The 20,546-nt window shown below is 37.4% G+C and overlaps 1 protein-coding gene across 4 annotated transcripts in view; it reads left to right on the top strand.

Moving 5' to 3' along the window:
- VCAN (versican) overlaps positions 1–20,328 on the top strand; it is a 139,608-nt gene extending 119,280 nt beyond the window's left edge. For all 4 annotated transcript variants that reach the window (XM_044266110.1, XM_044266088.1, XM_044266107.1 and 1 more), the window contains 3 exons: positions 10,426–10,570; positions 18,034–18,216; positions 18,362–20,328. In XM_044266110.1, the coding sequence (XP_044122045.1) occupies positions 10,426–10,570; positions 18,034–18,216; positions 18,362–18,489 (456 nt within the window). In that variant the 3' untranslated portion in view covers positions 18,490–20,328. The remainder of the gene's footprint in view (positions 1–10,425; positions 10,571–18,033; positions 18,217–18,361) is intronic.
- Positions 20,329–20,546: the final 218 nt, after the last annotated feature.

The following is a 20,546-nucleotide window of genomic DNA, read 5'->3' as shown; positions in this document are numbered from 1 at the left end:
CTGAGAGGAGAATCTGGTCCCTTCTCTCTTCTCTTTAGTGAGTTTCTGCAGCACCATCAAAGCTTACCCCTCACCACTGGGGATTGGATGCTTCAGTGGATCAGAAGCGGTCAGTTCAAAGAAAAACGTCACCTTAGATAGTGTTGGCCAGAGGTTGAGGATTGAACGGAACTGACAATCCAGTTCCCTTTTAAAAATATTGAAGAACTTCCGGAAAGTTTGATTTGTTTGGTGAAAAAAAAAATCCCTGACTTTATTCTTAGGCATTAAAAAAAATTTTTTTTTTCTATGCCCCTTTCACATTTCCTTCTGCCATCTCTATTCTGTCGGCACTCTGCCTCGCCGTGAGAAGCTGCCTGCTGGTTTGTCAGCTTCCCAGGAAGTAGTCCTGGCCTCCTTCACTTTCCAGTGTACTGCTGGAGGAAACAAAAATTTCCTCTCCTCTGCACTTGTCTCATTCCACCCAGCAAGTTCACAAACAAGTTCCTAATTCACAGAACCATAAATACCTTATTTTCTAGCTCTAACCAACTCATCTTACCTCCTGATAGTTATGAGACAGATTACAAAAGGCTAATTGGTAGGCTTTTGCACTTAAAAATATCCCACTTGAAAGCTATTTCTGGAAAATAAGTGAATTTTGCTTTTTTTTTTGGATAAGCATGGTTCAGCACTGGCAAGCTGCACTCCTGGATTTTGGGACAATGGGTTACCCTCCTGGTTAGAGTTGATGCATGAGAAGAGCCAGATTTGTGGATTGACTTCAAATACAGACGTCCCTTTCTTCATAAATAAACATGTCAGTCTGTCACACAAAGTATTGTGAGAAAACCCGGCTTTGAAAAAAGGTAGAAACCATAAAGAAATAGCCCTAAACTCAGGAAGAGAGTTAAAAGGGGCAGAGAAAAGGAGTAACAAGTCGCAGGCCATAAACCATTATTTTTCTTCTGCAGGACTGTATTATTCCCCTTTTATAAACACAAAGGTTCCTATCCTCCTCCCTTTCCCAGATGTCTTGGACATTGAAAAGAGAATCAAGAGTATGAACTAATTCCCACTGTTTTCCAAGCTTGTTTGTAGGTTTCTGCTCGTTTGAAAAGATTGCCCATAATTTGGCAGAAAACAATGAAAAACAAAAGCCCCAAACCAAAAACTCAAGATTTACTTTTTCTACCTGAAAATGTTAGAAGACTTTTGAAAAATTATTTGCAGATGGATGTGTGTCCGCTGTGCTGTGGTTTGAGCTCCAAGTCCAATGCCACTTCTCTGTGAACAAGTCACACTGCATATCAACATTAATTTAATTATGTTAAGCCTCACAGGCTTCATTATATTAACCTAAAAGCCAAGGAAAACATATGCTGTTTCCTCATCCTTTTACACATTACTCATGAGTGAAAGAATTCTCAGTTTCTGTTCTGCAAAAGACCACTGAGCTCTTAATAAAAACTCATACTTGTGTCGCAGTTCAGCTTGATGGGAAACCAAGAACTGGTTCTTGTGATTCTGCGTGTGAAATAAAACAAGTCACAGAGGGTTCCAGAACACAAAACCCTCATCTCTGCCTTGCCTTTCCTTGAGTGCAGATAGCTAATGATAGGTCAGGTAGCTGGAAGAACACTTACCCATCACTGGAAAATCATTTCATCATTGACAAGATTACCCTTCAGAAAGTTATCAATGCAGTAGTTCCTTCTCATGGAGGCTTTTCCCGCAGTGCTCTGTGAACCTCCAAAATCCCGTACAGAAATTTACATTTAATTGCTAATGGCTTTAGCGCAATTCACGGAAAAGGCAAACAAAAATGTAGAATGGGTTTTGGCAGTTTCCCGCTGCATGCGGATGGGATCCTTAGCACTTCCTGACTGAAGACCTTTGCAAACAAGCTTGGGGTGAAGGAACCCACCAGCACCATTTGAGATGGGGTTAAATGCAAAGGGCTCCTTGGGGCTCAGTCTGCCCCCCCACCCAAGTGCTCTCACAGTGGGAGGAACTCACATCCTTTGGAAAATGCTGTTGATAATTACAGCTTTGCAGGCCAGTGAGCTCACGCTATTACACGAGATTAGTGCTGGACTCGAGAGCTGCCAGATTGTCTCTCCCGCACAGACACTTGCCAGCTAGCAAAATAATGGGCATATTGGCACTTTAACAACTATCAGGAGACCCCAAGTTAGTTTTTCTTCCCTTCAGCATATTTAAGTTTGTAGGCTCCAACTCCAGCCTGCCAGCCCAGGGCAATGACACCAGAACAAATGTCTCTTTCTCCATTAAAAACAAAGCTGCTCTTTTCCTTTTGGTGTGAAAGACAACAGGAAAACCGTAACCTCCCTGAAAACATAAATAAAGCAGGCCCCGGCCAGAGTAACCTTAAGCAAGTATCAGGATCAGAAGAGGTGTATCTTTCCTGGAAGGCAGGTCATTTGCCCCCAGGAGTTAGTTAAAACAAAGTGAAATGTACCCTCCACAGACTGGAAACAAACGCCTATTGTGTACCACAGCCATCTGGGGGGACAAAGGCATTTTAAAGTTACCAAATGTTTTGATTTCTGTAATAAGTAGTCCTCCTAACTTCCTTGCAGATAACCGTTTGACCTCTGTTCTGAAAGGCTGGGGGTAACCCAGAGCGATTATTCGGAGTTCTGTATTTTGTGAAAAGGTGGTTTCTTATCAGTGTATGTTTCAAGTGGGGAAGCAGTCCTCTTGGGAAAGCGTTTTCTATTTGTGGAGTTTGCTGTTATACTTAGCGGTTATCTGTTTCTCCTTGGCATCGCCTGTGTTTGGGTGTGACTTGGAGCTGTGAGAGCACAGCCATGGTACCCTCAGTGCCAGGTGATGACGGTCGGGGCTTTGCACAGAGAAATCAGCTCTGAGTCCAGGTGCCACTTTTTGTGGCTAGTCTGGGTACGTTTTTGCCTAAAAACAAACAACATGTGAATCACACTGCAGACATTAGTTTGCGTGCACAGATAGGTATTTGTCTATGATCCGCCCTGCCGTAAGGATTTGGGGTGGAGAGTATATATATTCGGCATTGCTTCCCGTGCAGTTTCACCACTGATGTAAACATAAATAATCTGATAATTTTAAAAGGCAAAATGGAGAAAAATCAACTATTATAGATGAACTTTCCAATCAGATAGAAAATTCAGATTATAGCTGCCATGACCTAAAGCAAAAGAGAATGCAATCTCATGGGTAAATCCTGTTTAGCTGAGGTCCGTCTTCTAGCAAAATATTCTCTTTATGCTTTCCCTCACAAAACTGAGAGGACATACCACAGATAACCCTTTAATCTTGCCACATGAAGGAAATAATCATGATGGAGGAGGGTATTTTAAATTTTGTTAAGTAACTTGGTTGGCAATTCATAATATAATAATGGATAGAGATCACCACCTAGTGGCCATATCGTATTTTGTGTTTCAAACCACATACCCAGAACTCCACTTAGATCTAGTAAGAATATTGTATATTCCCTGTGAAATAAGTTCCTGAGTAGTTTTGAGTGTAAAAATTCTAGTGTGGTCTGCATTATACTGTGAACTTAAAAGTTAAATGTGAAATTAGATGATTTTTCAAATGCACTGTGAGGCTAACACACGGAGCCACATGCTTAGTAAGTTCCCAACAACTGAGGCAAATACTGGATCCAGTCTTTCTTGTATCTTCACTTCATACACAGTAAGAGAGCACAGTGGAAAGTTTTCCTTAGCCAGTTTCACTGCTATGTGAACCTAGAGGACTTTTTTGGTTTTCTTATGAAACTTTTTACAGTGAATTAAATTAGCAGTGTTTGGGGGAGGGAAAGTAAGTAGAAAGCAGTGACTAGACCCTTCATGGAAAAAGATTATAAATTATAGCTGGAATACTTGGGAAGTTTTCCCAACAAGTACAATAATATATTATGTCACAGGACAGCTTCACTGGACAAATGTCAAGAATGGTTTTTATCAATGGAATGTGTATGATTTATTACGTGTACTTGGCAAAATCCATAATAGTTCTAAAACATAGAGGCTTTAATTGGCCATTTAAGATAATCTAAATTATAGTGAATTTTAAAGAATAAAAAGTGACTCTGTCTAAGCTGAAGAAGTATAGCTAAATATGTGGATAGGTGGATGATAAATAAGTAGATGATAGGTTGATATATAGATAGATAGACAAATAGAGTGTGGGTCCTTGGTGGCTGCAGATTCAAGATTTGCAGTTTCAGTTATAACAAGAGACCCTAAAGATCCACAATATGAAATAATTTGTACTTCTTTCTCAGGTTCAAACTTGAACCGTACTCAGTTGTTTACTAGTGTGTAGGAATTCTTCAATTACCTCTCATGTCTTTCTAGTAGATAGCTTGATTTTAGCACCTCAAGAGGTCTATTGCTATTTATTCCTCTATCAATTTAAACATGTTGGATCTTCTGTATTGTATTTATGATGGAACCTATCTGCCACATAGTTCTGTGGAAATAGGAGGCCTTTTTAATTATCCTAGATAATTCTTCTCTAGTGTCAAGAAGTACTGTATTTGTAGGGGTCTGTGTGTCTGTGTGTATCTGTATTTCTGTGTTTGTGACTGATAGTGGTAAAATCTCACCTTTTTTTTTTTTTTTCACAAAAAGATGAACTTCAATTTTATTTAGTATCTGTGAAAATTCTGCTTTCTTTTTAGTAAAGAGGAAATCAAAAAATTCTAAAGAGTATCTAACTTTTTAGGAGAAATAATAGTGCCACTGATCATTCCTTATAGTTATTTGTCCAAGTTAAGAAATCATAAAACTCAGTGAAAAGAATTTGAAATGGGTCAGATATGGAGAAGAGTTAATTATCAATGAAGTTTTAATAGGACCAGTTGCTTTGAAAACTTCTTTAAGATGCTGATAGAAGGGATTTAAAATTAACATTAAAAATAAGAGTTCAGTGTTTCTGGGATTCTTTCTCCACTAGAGGTTGAAAATGACCTTGTACCTTCAAAGTTTTGGTTTTTGAATTGACACTCTCTTGGAAAGATGTTTTTTTAAAAAAACTTGTTTTTTCCAAACATACTATTGGGAATGTTGCATGGAGGGATAAGGCTAAGTCGGTCTGTGTTTCAAGAACCTCCCTTGCTCCCATCTTTCCTTTTCACCACCTCATTGTTAGCATTTTTCCACCTAAATGGATTTGCTTATATATGTATCAAGTAAAGGACCAGCTGGGTTGTGACTGTCCCAGCAGTAACTGATTAATACTGGATATCTTGTTTCTTTTCTTTAACTGAGAGCCATGCTCAAAGCTGAACCCAAGAAACTCCTTTTCTAAAGCAAAGCAAAGGACCTGGTTTATTTCTAAATCTTGTATATTTCTGAAATAATGTTTTTTTAACCTCAGAAAAAAAAAAGCAGTTATCCATCTCCACATAAGGAAAAGGTCAATTTAGTCTCATTACATTTTTATCATCAATTTGTTTTGTTCATGCCTGTGATACCAGTTATCTGCTGAGATTTTAGGGCCATTGATCATGGCCACGTGGTGTGTATTTTAAAGATAAAAAGTGTGTCCGGTATCTCTGAATGATAGTTGGGACTCTTAGACACTATATAACCAGAGATTCACCTTGAAAGGATGTCAACCCTATCTAATTTGAGTAGGTTGCTAATAACTTTCCAAAGCAGAGACCCCACCTCTACCCCCAAGCACACACACACACTTGATCCTTCTTGGTGTGTTTATGGAATCAAGCTGGAGACTTGCAAAGCGCTGGGAAGAGAAAATATCTCTTCAGCCATGCTGCTTGAGAAGAATGAGTCAGGTCCCTTGTAGGTCTGTGAAATTGAGGTCACTTGCTGAGAGCGAAGAGTTTTGGCAGACAGGGAATTCTTGCGTGCTCCAGAGGACTTACAGGTTAATTCTTTGGTTTTATGTTAAGGTGAGACAGAAACAAATTTTTTACAATAAAATACAGATTATTTGGAACAACGTAAGCTAAACATCTATAAAGTTTGATAGATTTTGGTGAATAATTTCGGTCTCTTCTGAGTTTTTCTTCTTGATATCAGGACTGATTCAAAATGAGTTCTCTGGTTTGTGGAGACAATTTTCTTGTGAGAGAACCATGCTTTGCTGTTGGATTGTGGCCAGGATTTTTTGAATCATTTTATGCTTTTGGCAGTTGACTTGTTTGAACCCATTTGGGGGAAAAAGAAAGAGAAAGCAATAACTGAAAAGTTATTAAATTTGATTTAATTGAAATAGTTGTCTTTTTTGGCACTTTTGTTTTCTACAGATACAGAGAAGAGTCATTTAACTGGAACTCTTTGTCATACAATAGACAACATGAAGCAATTTCATACTGATACAAAATAATATACAAGTTTGTTATAGACAATGTAGAAATCTTTCTATCTTGAGGAGGCTTCTTCTATTCAACTACTTGAGTCTTACGTCGTGATTTTCTTTACCATAGAAGAGAATGAAAATGCAAAGTAATTTAGGGTTCTCTTTCGTGATTTTCTTTACCATAGAAGAGAATGAAAATGCAAAGTAATTTAGGGTTCTCTTTTCAGATATAGTCTTCATCTAATTCTGCTTTCTTGGCAAGGCAATGAGAGTTTGGGGTTTGGGTTGGGGCACACGAGTCTCTGAGACACAGACAGACATTCAGAGGTCTGATCAGCATTTGTTTTTGTTGATGGTGTTAAAATGAATTCTCTGCAAACCATGCTGGCTTTTTTGGAATAACTCTTAGTTTGCCCATCCAGCCCTAGAGTAGAGTTGATTTAGGGAAGATCACGCAGGATGTCTGCTTAGAATTCCAAATGAAGAGAAAATACATCAAGATGGGAGTGGGGTATTTTTCTCTGCTCATTCCAGGAATCTACGTTTCTGTATGTATAAGACACTGCCTATATGAGAGAGGCTCTATTACATTCTTATAACTCAGAATTGATTTCCTGAGCAGAGATCTCTATCTAACATTTAACTTTAGTGAAAAAAATACATTATTAAACCTGAAGTCAACAAATTATTTTTTATACCCTTTCCCCTGCAAGTGACATTAAAAATAAAGCTATAAAGAATTCAGGGAGAAACAAAGAAAGTTATTCAGAAAAGTGAAGTTTCCTTTACTAAGTTAGTTAGGCAATAACATGGAGCAAAATCAAAGCATCCTAGCCAAAATAAATCTGCACAATGGAGCTATCAGATATGAGGTAATAGTGTGACATGCCTGTGGGTATCAGACATTCTTGTAAAAACCACAGACCCAAAGTTTGGTCCTGCACCATTAAGCCACAGTTCTGCCCAAGCAATGACACAGAACACAGGTTTTAAATCACTGTTGCAAGCCAAATGTAATTCCTACCAAAAACAATTAAATCTTTTACCAGAGGTCCAAGTCTGGGCAGCTTAAGCCCTGAGAATCACTTCAGTGGCATGGAATCTGAATCTCATTTCAGTGTGAAATGAGACGATCATTGTTCAGATCAGGAGGAAATGTCAGCTGCAAAATCCATGGCTGTCAAGTAACTGGTAACTTGAAGTGATATTTGTTGAGGTTAGATCAGAATAAGTTTAGCTAAGAATTTTACAAGTTCTTTCTGATTGCTGTATAGATCATTTTACAATGTTCACTTTTACCGATTCGAAAAATAATTTATGCTCACTCTAGGGAAGTGAAAAATGTATAAGAATATATGGAATAAAATATTATCTCTGTCTCATATAACTCAGAAATAAACTTTGTCACATTTTGCTGCATTTCCTTTTGGTCTTTCACAGACATGCACATGGGTGCATGCATGCACACACACATATACACACATATACACACATATATCTGAGAGTACCTGTAAAATTTGGATCATTGTGTATTTTTAGTATTTTGCTTTTTAACTTTAACTTAACACATCTTTTAATATTTTCTGTCTCCTTATTTATTTTTCACGGACAAGTAATTTAATGGCTACATAACATATTACTTGTCTGACCATAATTTATTGAATACATATTCACTCTATAGATTTTTACCCATTTACTGCTAGTATAAATAACATTTTGGATAAACTATTGTTCACACCTCTGATTACTTTTTAGGATAGAATTTTAGAAGTGGAATTAGGGGGTCTAAGTGTTGGAACTTTTTGAGGCTCTTGATATGTATTACCAACTGTTTTCCTGAATGGTATTGCCTGTCTCGCCCAGCATTTGGTAGCCGCAAGCAACATCTTCAATTAGAAGTTGATATGAATAAGGAAGAAGGCAACACACGCTGTTGTTCATTATTCCTAAATATCAAATTATTTATTAAACAGTACCAGTGTGTGCAGGCATAATTCCCAGCACTAAGGATACAGTAGTAAACAGAAGAACCCCAAATTCCTGTCTTTTTTTTTTTTTTAAACATTTTTATGTATTTATTTGACAGACAGAGATCACAAGTAGGCAGAGAGACAGGCAGAGAGAAAGAGGAGGAAGCAGCTCCTTGGCAAACAGAGAGCCCAATGCGGGGCTTGATCCCAGGACCCTGAGATCATGACCTGAACCAAAGACAGAGGCTTTAACCCACTGAGCCACCCAGGCATCCTAAATTCATGTCTTCAATGAGCTTACATTCTACTAAGGAGAAAACAATACAATGCATAATTTATATGGGACATGAGAAGTTAATAGTTGTTATGAAGACAAAGCAAGGAAGAGACATGAGCAGTGTGGGTAGGGACAAGGAAGCAGGGAGCATTGCATAGTTTGCACATTCTATTGAGATCTTCAAAAATGTTCCAACTCTGAGGATTTTTACTTGTTTCATGTAAGAGATTAGTTAGAAAGTTACCTAGAAATTATTGAGCTCCAAAATCCGTAAGTATCTCAGGAACTCTGGAACCTTTGGCCATTAGAAAGTATTAAATACAGATCTTTGTTAGTTTCAAGGCATTCCTTTTCCTTTATTTATTAATTTCATTTAGTGTAAGAATTTTTATTTTGATCCTGCTTTAATTTATCTGCTAAAGGCCGCTTAGTTATATAGACCAGCAATAGGCTGAATATGACTTATATCTCTTTCTTTTCCCATTTTCTTGTTTATTATCTATTTTAAAAGAATAGCAGAAAGAACAAACAAAAACAAACATAGGTGGAGGGTGAGGGATGAAAAGGGAGGTCAGTTAGCAAAGAGAAGAAAATGGAGAAATAATTGGAAACCCATTTTAGAGCAAATGTCAGTTCCTGGTCGCAGGGTGACCTGCCAGTCAAAGACGCTTTGGTCCTGTGAACAACCTTTCCAAGGCCAACTCAGTGGTACCATTCAGGCTACTAGAATTGGATTTCAGTCCATAATATTCATGGATTTTCACCAGAAAAATAAAAACACCCTTCATTCTGTGTTTTGGTAAAAACAAACAAACCAAAAAACCCACAAAAATACAAAACAAAAATTAAAACACCACAGTAACTTTATTAAGCTTATCTTGGTTCTTTCCAATTTTATTACTTCCCAAAGATTCTTTTTTACATAGCAGGAATCTCTTATCTCCTATCTTAATTTTGGCATGATTAAGGAGGATTTTAAAGCAAAGGGAGGCAAAGAAATTGACGGAAAAGTAGGTCTCTTAATCTGGAAGCTTTCAAACTTTAGATCTTCTCACAAATTATTTTATCAAAGATCAAGGTTTTTACCATACTTAATGGTCTTAAAAGCTATTTGTTTTTCTGAGAAGAAAGAAAAAAATATTGATATTCTCTAATCTATTTATTATACATTTTTAAAAGACATAAAAGTAGCCATTGTGCTTTTTTTGTTTGTTTGTTTGTTTTGTTTGGTTGTTTGGTTTTTTGACATGCCCTGAATTGGAAACAATTGCCTTACCCTTACATACAGTTCTTTCTTCTCTGACTTTATCTTTCCAAATACAGTTTTTTAATTCATTGTTAGATTAAAACAATAACATTAAATAACATATAATATATTTTACAGTGATAAAGATGTAAAAGGAAGAATAAAAATCCTATTACACTATAATCACAACTACATAAAATTATATCTGTGCATAAGGCCCGAGAGAAAGCATGACAGAGGGACGAGTGATGGATTTTTTCTATTTCCACTTCCATTAATATTGTTACATCTAATAATAATATGATTACATTTCTAAAGTCAAGCATTGATTATATATTTAAACATCTAAGATAACCAGAACAAAATTCCTCAGACCTATCTTACTGTCAAAGGAAAAAGAAATTACGTATTTGTTGAAGAGAGAATGAGATAGAGATGTTTTCCACTTGGAGCATAGAAGTCTTTTTCTTTACCATTAAAATAATTTCAGTTAGGTAGTTTAAAAGTTGAGTCTTTCTAATTCTGTTGTGATGTCATGTCTCTGTCAGTCTTATCATTTGCTACTTTTTAACTATCAAGTAGTTAGTTCTGTTCTTCCTCCATTTTCACAGCAATATGAGAACTGGAGGCCCAACCAGCCAGACAGCTTCTTCTCTGCTGGAGAAGATTGTGTCGTAATCATCTGGCATGAGAACGGCCAGTGGAATGATGTTCCCTGCAATTATCATCTCACCTATACCTGCAAAAAAGGAACAGGTAATGATTAATTAATAAAGAACTTGATCTGCATTTTAGTTATCAAGTGAATTCAGGAAGAATAACCTTCATCACTTCAAGACACGAACTGGATATCATGCACGGCGCCTCTTGCTGCCTCTGGAATATTCCACTCTTCCAGTACATTTGAAAAGTTTATTTTCAGTAATGTCTTTACTTCAGATGCGAGATGCTAAGATAACAATGTAGCGTTTATATTTTTTTAAAAAAAACCTACCTGGCAATATCTCTCAGAAAAACAAAGTGCTGTCCAAGAGACTATCTACCTGCTTATTCTGATGAGAACATTAAGAAAAATTAGTTGTCAACATTTAAAAATTGGGATATATTGAGGCACTTGGGTGGCCCAGTGGGTTAAACCATCTGCCTTCGGCTCAGGTCATGATCTCAGGGTCCTGGGATGGCTCTGCTCAGCAGGGAGCCTGCTTCCTGCCCCCCCCCTCTCTGCCTGCCTCTCTGCCTACTTGTGATCTCTCTCTCTCTGTTAAATAAAAACAAAGGACAACAAAAAAATTGGGGATATATTATAAAATAATCTGGATCTTTTACTTTTGTAAAAAAATAAGAACTGGCACCATTTGGTCCATGTGCAAATTTACGAGTGCTCCAAACCACCATCCTCCTTCTGTGGGGACTACAGTTTCCAGCTCTTTGCTCCTTCCCTCACTGTGGTTTAAGTGCCTGGTCTTTCTAGGCAGGCATTTGAATTTTTTCATCATTGCCTTAGGAGTTCCTTGGGTGTAAACAATAGCCCAAAACAGCATTGCTCTCTCTCTGGCTGAATACCTTCAACGTATGATAAAATAATAACACTTGAAATGTAAGTTCTGTAATAAGAATTACTCAGTTGACATTAAATAGATAAAATTACAAATGCTGATTTTTAAAAAGTCTTTATTATTGACCAATATGTTTGAATTTCTAAGGCACACTGTCCAGACTTCTTCATTTAAAAAATGGGAATTCCATCACATTTTTTTTTAACCTGCTTACAATTGATAATGGTCTTAGAACATGAAATTTTGCCTATAACTTTACCCAGACTTTTTCATTGAGTAAGAATACAAATGCAAAAAATGAAATCCATTCGATTTTTTTGTCTTTGGATAAAAAATAATCAACTAAAAATATACACTCTGTAGATATTTTAGGAAAGACTTCAACTCTAATAGTAAGAAATTCTATCAGAAGAAAGAAAACACTGAGATACACAGAGCTCGGATGAAACTCAGCTACCGGCTTGTCACTCTGTCTGCTCTTCTCTTACCTAAAGCAGAACCAACTCTGAATATTCTTTCTGTATGAGCAGCTTCCTTGGCCATGTGCATTACTTCTGCACTTTTCCCATGGGACTCATGAAAATAGCAAACCAAGTGTTTGCTGTTTTCCCTGTTCCTAGTCTAAGAAGTCTTTGATGAACTGTTCGCCTTAATCTGAATGTCATGTTTGTCTTCTTCCATATCTAGATGTTCCCTGGAGTCATACTTTTCCCTTTGTGATCTGAGAGCGTTCATCTATTTCCCCTGTTATTTTTTCCTAAAGCAGGATTTCTCAACAGCATCACTGTTCAACTTTTGGTCCAGATAATGCTTAGTTGTGGGGGCGGTCCTGTGCATTGTGGAAGGTTTTGCAGCATTTTTGCCCTCAGTGCACTGAATGCCAGTAGCAGTCTCCTCCCCTCCAGACCCTCCTCCTTTGCTGTGTAATAACCATCAGTGTCTCTAGACTTTACCACCTATTTTTGGGGAGGGAGGGAGAGGAAAAGAACTGCCCCAGGTTGACCACCACAGCCCTATAGCTACAAATGTTTCACAAAAACAGCACTATGGTTTGCATTTTCTGAGGGGGAAAGAGATTTGTAAAATAGGGACTCCACTTCATTAAAGGGAAAACAAAACAAAACAAAAATGATTCTTGTATTTTATCATCCTACTATCATTTTAGTCATAGAGACTTAACTCTTTATTAATCAGTACTCTGGGGAATTTTATTAATGTCTATAGACTTTAATAAAAGACTTATTTCTCCTTTTAGATGATCTTAGACATCTTTAAACATACAGAACCAAGTAATTTTACTTGAATTAAATACCTGTAAAGAGGATTATATTTCCTAGTTTTACTGAGAGGCAATTGACAGACATCACTGTATAAGTTCAAGGCGTACCATGTGACGGTTTGATTTACATATATTATGAAATGATTACCACAGTTCAGCTAACATCTGTCCTCTCACGTAGATAAAAGAAAAAGAAAAAGAAGAAGAGTAAAGGGGGAAAAATTTTTCTGCTTGTGATGAGAACTCAGGCTTTACTCTCATCCACTTTCCTATGTACCATACGGCAGTGTTAGTCATCACGTTACATTAAATCCTTACTATTTATTTATCTTACAACTGGGAGTTTGTACCTTTTGACACTTTCCTCCAATTCCCCCACCTCCTACCCCCAACTCTGGTAACCACATATTTAGAATTAGATTTTAGATTTGCTTTAGCTTCCACATGTAAGGGAGATCATACAGTATTTGTCTTTCTCTGTCTGACATACTTCCCTTAGTGTAATGCCCTCAAGGCCCATTCATGTTGTCCTAAATAGCATGATTTCCTCAGTCTTTATGGCTGAATAATATTCTATTGTACATGTATGTACATCTACCACAGCTTCTTTATCCCATCATCCATTGATGGACACTTAGGTTGTTTCCACATCTTGGCTAGTGTAAATAATGCTGCAGTAGACATGGTGGGTGCAGATATCTTTTAGTGTTAGTGTTTTTGTAACTTTTGTGTATATTCCCAGAAGCAGAATTGCTGGATATATGGCAATTCTATTTTAAGTTTTTGAGGATCCCACAAACCTCCTCCCTGCTTTCCTAGTACCTGTACCAATTTGTAATCTCACAAGGGTTCCCTTTTCTCCGTATCCTGTCCAGTATGTTATCTCTTGTCTTTTTGATGATAGCCATTCAAATAGGCGTGAGGTGATGTCATTATGGTTTTAATTTGCATTTCCCTCATGACTAGTCTGTTGAGCATCTTTTCACAGATCTCTTGGCTTTTCATAGATCTTTGGAGAAATGTCTCTCCAGGCCCTTTGTCCATTTTTTTAAACTCGGTTGTTTGGAGTTGTCATCAGCCCTCCTGGTCAGAGGAGTTGGAAGACACTCTCCATAGAACATGGGGCTGTGACTCAGCACCTTGCCTGGATGTGGGCAAGCCAGCCTCTAGCCTGGCAAAACTCATTTGAGGATCTGAATGAGGCAGATCTGTATCCAGCCAAGGTCCATGATCAGAGTGTGCCTCTGCCTGGCCTCAGCAGGTAACCCAAACTGCTGCCTGGGGCTATTACTGAGGCAGAACAGGTATGAATTTAGTCTGCCAAAGTTTAATAAGTGCTGGTTATTTCAAGCCCCTCCCCCTTCACAGTCACAGTCGGATTCCCAGTGGCTGGACCCCAAAAATCCCCCTGTAAGCCCTGCAGTGCAAGAGCAGAGTAGGGCTCCCAAAAAGAATCCCATAGTGCTGGGGCAGGCTGATTATCTTCCACGGGTTCTTTTTTGCAACTGTGGGAACCAGCGGCTCAGGAAAGACCTCTGTACATGGTGCTGCGCAGTCCTGCGGGAAAAGCAGAGTGATTTAACCCCTCTGTATAACCCCTCTGTTATCTGCTAATGTAGTCTGTCTTGGTCTCTGTGGTGCAGGAATTTCATCCTCACCTCCCAGTACTAGGAATCTCTCAGTGGTGTCTTGTTCTTGAATAGATACTAGTTGTTCTCAAAGTGCGTGTGTGTGTGTATGTGTGTGTGTGTGTGTATTTTTTATTTTATTTACTTATTTATTTTAAAGATTTTACTTATTTATTTGACAGATCACAAGTAGGCAGAGAGTCAGGCAGAGAGAGAGAGATGGGGAAGCAGGCTACCTGCTGAGCAGAGAGCCTGATGCGGGGCTCGATCCCAGGACCCAGAGATCATGACCTGAGCCGTAGGCAGAGGCTTCAACCCACTGAGCCACCCAGGCACCCCAAGTGTATTTTTTAAGAACACTGTGCATCCTGTCCACACATCTTTGGAGCACCCTGCAGGTCCCTTACAATCCCATTCCAATTCCAACCATAGATAATGACTTAATTCCCTCACTTTTCTCTTTAGTATTATCACACATACTTGCATTTGTAAATAACAAATTGTTTTGTTTTGCACACTTTTGAATTTCAAGTAGAATCATCCTATATGTATTTTGTGAATTGCTTTTTTTTTTCAGCATCATTTGTGAGATTTACCCATATTTATATATTTAGCTGTATTTCTTTATTTTTCTGCTTACAGTATTTTATGTATAACTAACTATATAATGCTTCATTTACCACTTCTCCTGTCAGTTGACACTGGGTTATTTTGAGTGTTTTTGCTACTATAAACACTATTTCTTTTTTTTTTTTCTTAAGATTTTATTTATTTATTTGACAGAAGGAGATCACAAGTAGGCAGAGAGGCAGGCAGAGAGAGAGGGGGGGAAGCAGGCTCCCCACTGAGCAGAGAGCCTGACGTGGGGCTTGATCCCAGGACCCTGGGATCATGACCTGAGCCGAAGGCAGAGGCTTTAACCCACTGAGCCACCTAGGCACCCCTGAGCACTGTTTCTATCCACATTCTTGAACTTGATCCCGGAGCCCTTTGTGAGCTTTCGTAGGGTATTTTTCCAGGAGTGGCATTGCTGAGTCATGGGATATATGTACCATCAAATTTACTAGAAAATGCCAGATTGTTTTCCAAAGTTGTTGTACCAATTTGCAGTCCCACCAGCATATGTGAGAGGTCCTGTTACTCCACATCTTTTCTAACATTTGATATTATTGGACTTGGAGATTTTTGCCAATCTAGTGGGTATAAAATGTTATCTCTTGTGATTTATTTTGCATTTTCTTGGATGCATTTCCCTGAATATCATTTAATATACTTACATGTCTTTCATTTATAGCTCTTTTGTGAAGTTTCTGTTCATGTGCATTCCTTATTTTTAAAAATTGATTGCTTCTCTTTTATATGATGATTTATCACATATCACATATCATCCTTTTTATATTCTAGTTAATAATCCTTTGACAATTATATATGTTGTATATATCTTCTCACAATTTGTACATTGTTTTTACTTTTACCCTGTGGTATTTATTGATGAACAGATTCTCCATTTTGTTGCAGTTTCCTTTATGGTTCAAATCTTTTTGTGTCTTAAGAAATTTTTACCTACCCAAAAGTCAGAAAGATCTTCTATGTTGTTTTATAAATGTTTTATAGTTTTTGCCTTCTTTATTCTTATATTTAAATCTTCTAGAATTCATTTCCCATATATACTTTGAGGTAGGAAACCAAGGACATTTTTATCCATAATAATATCCAGTTGTCCAGGTGAAAAAACTACCTTTCCCCCACTTTTAGGCCATGTTTTTTCTGTCAGGTATTGAGCATATATATGTGGATCTATTTCTGGTCTATTTGCCTGTCCTTCCCAATACCGCACTCACTGAATTATTTTAGCTTTATCATAAGTCTTCGTATATAGTTTTGGAAGAACTCTATCCATTGATGAGGACAACTTTTAATTTGTTGGCATAGCACAGAATCAAGTATAAATGAGTTATCTAATTGGTAGTTTTAACCTTTTGTATCTCTTTGGTTTCATTCTATCTGATGCTTGCTAGTATCTTGACCAGTTATAGGCTATAGATATTCCAGATTGGAGTTATCATTGATCCATATACATAGTGTAGTTTACTAATTGAAAATAACATATTTTTACAAACATTGCAGTTTATCCTGTAGGAATTTGTGAAGATCAAATATTCATATACACAAATATTTTTAATTTCTTAGTTATAGATAGTATGACATCATAATCTATTTTTAGATTCTATCCTAGTGACAGTATCTTATGTGAATAAAAAGATACGCTTGGATTGTGTTTCCTTAAAGATAACTTTGTCATGAGGGCAATATGTTCCAAGCTGCTCTGCCAGGGAGAAGTAAATCAGAGGAACAAAATATTTAAGTGAAACCACATTTGTCATTGCAAAAGAATATAGTTGTAAACAGATTTCTGACTATATAAATAAATTTAATGTTTGTAAACTTTTTGATATTAGGATGCTGACATCCAAACATCTTGGTATGAAGGTTTCTGGTAATCATTTTCCCTTAGAAGACTTGCATTATTTCCTGAGAGCGTATGACATGGGCTTTGTGATATCAGAATTCTCAAAGTAAACTGGAAAGGAAGTGCTATTTAGGGAAATTATATTGAAGTTAAGTTATATTTTTTTTATTAGAGACATAGAGCAAAACACAGTAACTTAATAAAAGTTAATTATTGAAGTGTATCATTTAAAACAAATGCACTAATATTGAATAAAACTGTAAGTTTAAAACAAATTCAGTTGGGGCACCTGGGTGGCTCAGTGGGTTGAGGCCTCTGCCTTTGGCTCAGGTCACGATCTCAGGGTCCTGGGATCGAGCCCCATATCGGGCTCTCTGCTCAACAGGGAGCCTGCTTCCCCCTTTCTCTCTGCCGGCCTTTCTGCCTATTTGTGCTCTCTCTCTCTGTCAAATAAATTTAAAAAAAAAAAAAGAAAAAGAAAAAACAAATTCAGTTGAATCAATTTTCCCAGCTTTTTGAATTTCAAAATTGCAAGGTTTCTTTTACTGCTGTTTCTTTTTTGTTATTTCTGCTTTGATACATGTGTTGATATTCAGAACTTTTCATTATAAATTTAGAATGATGGTTATATATTCCAAGTTTTACCTTTATTTTACCCTTCTGAAGAGTTGACATTTATAAGTGAGTTATAAAACTGAGACATGAATGCTGTCCCCCTATTTCCAGGCAGAAAAAAGACAGAGAAAATAAGCATAAAGGGAACCAAAGATTTTTTCTTTCTGCTTAGGAATCCATGTTTTGTCCATATTTATCCATATTATAAAACTACGTGTTATTATAGATTATAAGTTTTTTCAGGGATGTGACTGTGATAGTTAATTTTCACAAATCCATTATTGTTCCAAAATGGGTAGTAAATACAAACTTTAGGATGCTGTTGGAGACCATACCAAAAAGCCATGTTGGCATGAGACAGGTGATTTTTAATTTGGAATTTTTCAGAAAAGTAACCCTTCCAGATGAATAGAAGCATATATAATCATTTAGCCCAAAGGTTCTTTAATAAAACACAACTGAAGGTGATATAATCTGAGATTTAAACTTGGCCCAGAGCCTCAGTATTTAGCATTTCTCTTGAAAATTTTCAGTTTTTTAATTCTAAATGATTGCCTTTGATGAGGGTACTTGTCTGGGTAGAAGAGAAAGGGAAAGAGGAGAAAAATAAAGATTCATACTCATAGAAATATTTAGATTACTTGGCAATAACCCAATTTACTTTTCTTTAGTTGCTTGCGGCCAGCCCCCTGTTGTAGAAAACGCCAAGACCTTTGGAAAGATGAAACCTCGTTATGAAATCAACTCCCTGATTAGATATCACTGCAAAGATGGTTTCATTCAACGCCACCTTCCAACTATCCGTTGCCTAGGAAATGGAAGATGGGCTATGCCTAAAATTACCTGCATGAACCGTAAGTGGTCCTTTAGAAAGAATGGACAACCGTGCTATAACAACCACTAGACACCCTCATTTTACGACTACGGTATTGGTAGTTTAGGGTATGGAGCAAGTAATATTGTTGTGTTTTCTTTCTTTCTTTCTTTCCTTCCATGTAGCGTCTGCATACCAAAGGACTTACTCTAAGAAATACTTTAAAAATTCCTCATCAGCAAAGGACAATTCAATAAATGCATCAAAACATGATCACCGTTGGAGCCGGAGGTGGCAGGAGTCCAGGCGCTGATCCCTAAAATGGCGAACATGTGTTTTCATCATTTCAGCCAAAGTCCTAACTTCCTGTGCCTTTCCTATCACCTCAAGAAGTATTATCAGTTGGTTTGGATTTTTGGACCACCGTCCAGTCATTTGGGGTTGCTGTGCTCCCAAAACGTTTTTAAATGAAAGAATTGGCATTCAGAAGGAAAGCTAACAAAATGAAAGAAAATGAGGGCAGAAAGTCACCGTTTCCAGCCTATCTAATTTCTTTAGTTTTCTATTTGCCTCCAGTGCAGAGCATTTTATAATGTATACCAGCCTACTGTACTATTTAAAAAGCTCCATTTCAGCACCAATGGCAATGTAAATAAGATGATTTAATGTTGATTTTAATCCTGTATATAAAATAAAAAGTCACACAGAGTTTGGGCGTATTTAATGATGATTATGGAGCCTCAGAGGTCTTTAATCATTGGTTCGGCTGCTTTTTGTAGTTTGTTTAGGCTGGAAACGGTTTCACTTGGCCTTTGTCAGCAAGACTGAGGACGGCTTTTTCTGGACAGCTTAACAAAAACGCAAGGTCTCATAGGTCACTGCGCCACGTCAGCCATAGGGGCGATTTGCTTCCATGTGACGCGGAAGCCTGGCTGACAGGATCCCCGCAGAACTAGGGACTGCACCGTGGAACTCTTCTTTGCTGCATTCCTTTCTCTTCACTTCCAAGAAAGGCCTGAATGGAGGACTTTTCTAGGACCAGGAGCATTTTTTTAGGGGTCAAAGTGCTAATTATTAACTCAACCAGGTCTCCTTTTTAATGGCTTTCATAACACTAACTTGCAAGGTTACAGATCAACACATTTCAAGTGGATATAGACCTAAGGGTTCTGGAGGGTGGGGGATTGTTAAAACAACCACACACAGTCAAAGAAAGAAATTTTGTATATATAACCATTTTAATCTTTTATAAAGTTTTGAATGTTCATGTATGAATGCTGCAGCTGTGAAGCATACATAAATAAATGAAGTAAGCCATACTGATTTAATTTATTGGATGTTATTTTCCCCCAAACCTGAAAATTGACCTAGTATGCTAGTTATTTTTCAGTGTTAGCCTTTTTGCTTCCCCTACACCGTTTGGGACCATATAATCTAGGTATTTTGTCCTTGATTAAATAATGTGATGGATAGAACGCATTCAGTGTTTATTCTGAGAAGAGTGGAAAATGTATAGCTTTCAGCAAATGGTGTTTGCCCGTTCTGAGCAAGGAGTTACGCGTGGAGTGTGGGTATTTCTTCCTGTTAGGTGGAGTGTACATGTTGACATTTCTCCCTATCTCTTCCTACTGTGTTTTCTCCCCTTTATTTGAATAAAGTGACTGCTGAAGATGACTTTGAGTCATTATCCACTTACCATTTGAGGAAAACCCTATAATGGAAAGAAAGCATTTAGGAGTCTTTCCCCAGTTTCAGTTAGAACAACCTTGAGAAGAGTAGACAACGAATAAAATGCAAAAAGAGCAAACTCAACACGGATTCGTTTTCATGAAACCTCCTTTGGCTTGGAAGGAGCAACAGTGGCTCCCATCATCCTCAGCGTCTTTGAGCAAGTTCCCTTGGTTGCTGCACCAAGTATAATCCACCTCTGAGTGTTCCAGAGCACAGAACAATACTGTGTTGACATCTTAGGTTTCAATGTTTCACCTTCATTACAATGCACATAATAAGTTCCTGTATTTATATAATAACGTGTATAGTGTAAAATGTGAATGACTGTTTTTTTTTTTTCTTTGTGAATGAAAATCTAAAACCTTTGTAACTTTTTATACCTGCTTTTGTTTCACCAAAGAAACCTAAAGTCCTTCTTTTACTATACTGTGACTGGTCTGGTTATTTACAACTGTAAATGCAAATGTGCACCGACATTTTTACGTTCTAGTTCCATCACAAAGCTCAAGCTGATGGCTTGGATGAAATGATTTTTGTGGCTAACAGAGAAGTGATTATATACATACCTGCGAAAACTGAGAGAGTAATTCCGATAGTTCTCTACCATCTACGTGGTTAGGCATTAATCTCAAAAGTGAA

Source organism: Neovison vison, chromosome 1 (genome assembly GCF_020171115.1).
Source record: "Neovison vison isolate M4711 chromosome 1, ASM_NN_V1, whole genome shotgun sequence".
NCBI classification, from domain to species: Eukaryota; Metazoa; Chordata; class Mammalia; order Carnivora; family Mustelidae; genus Neogale; species Neogale vison.
The sequence above is the reverse complement of the archived record's forward strand: the minus strand, read 5'-3'. Positions and strand labels throughout refer to the sequence as shown.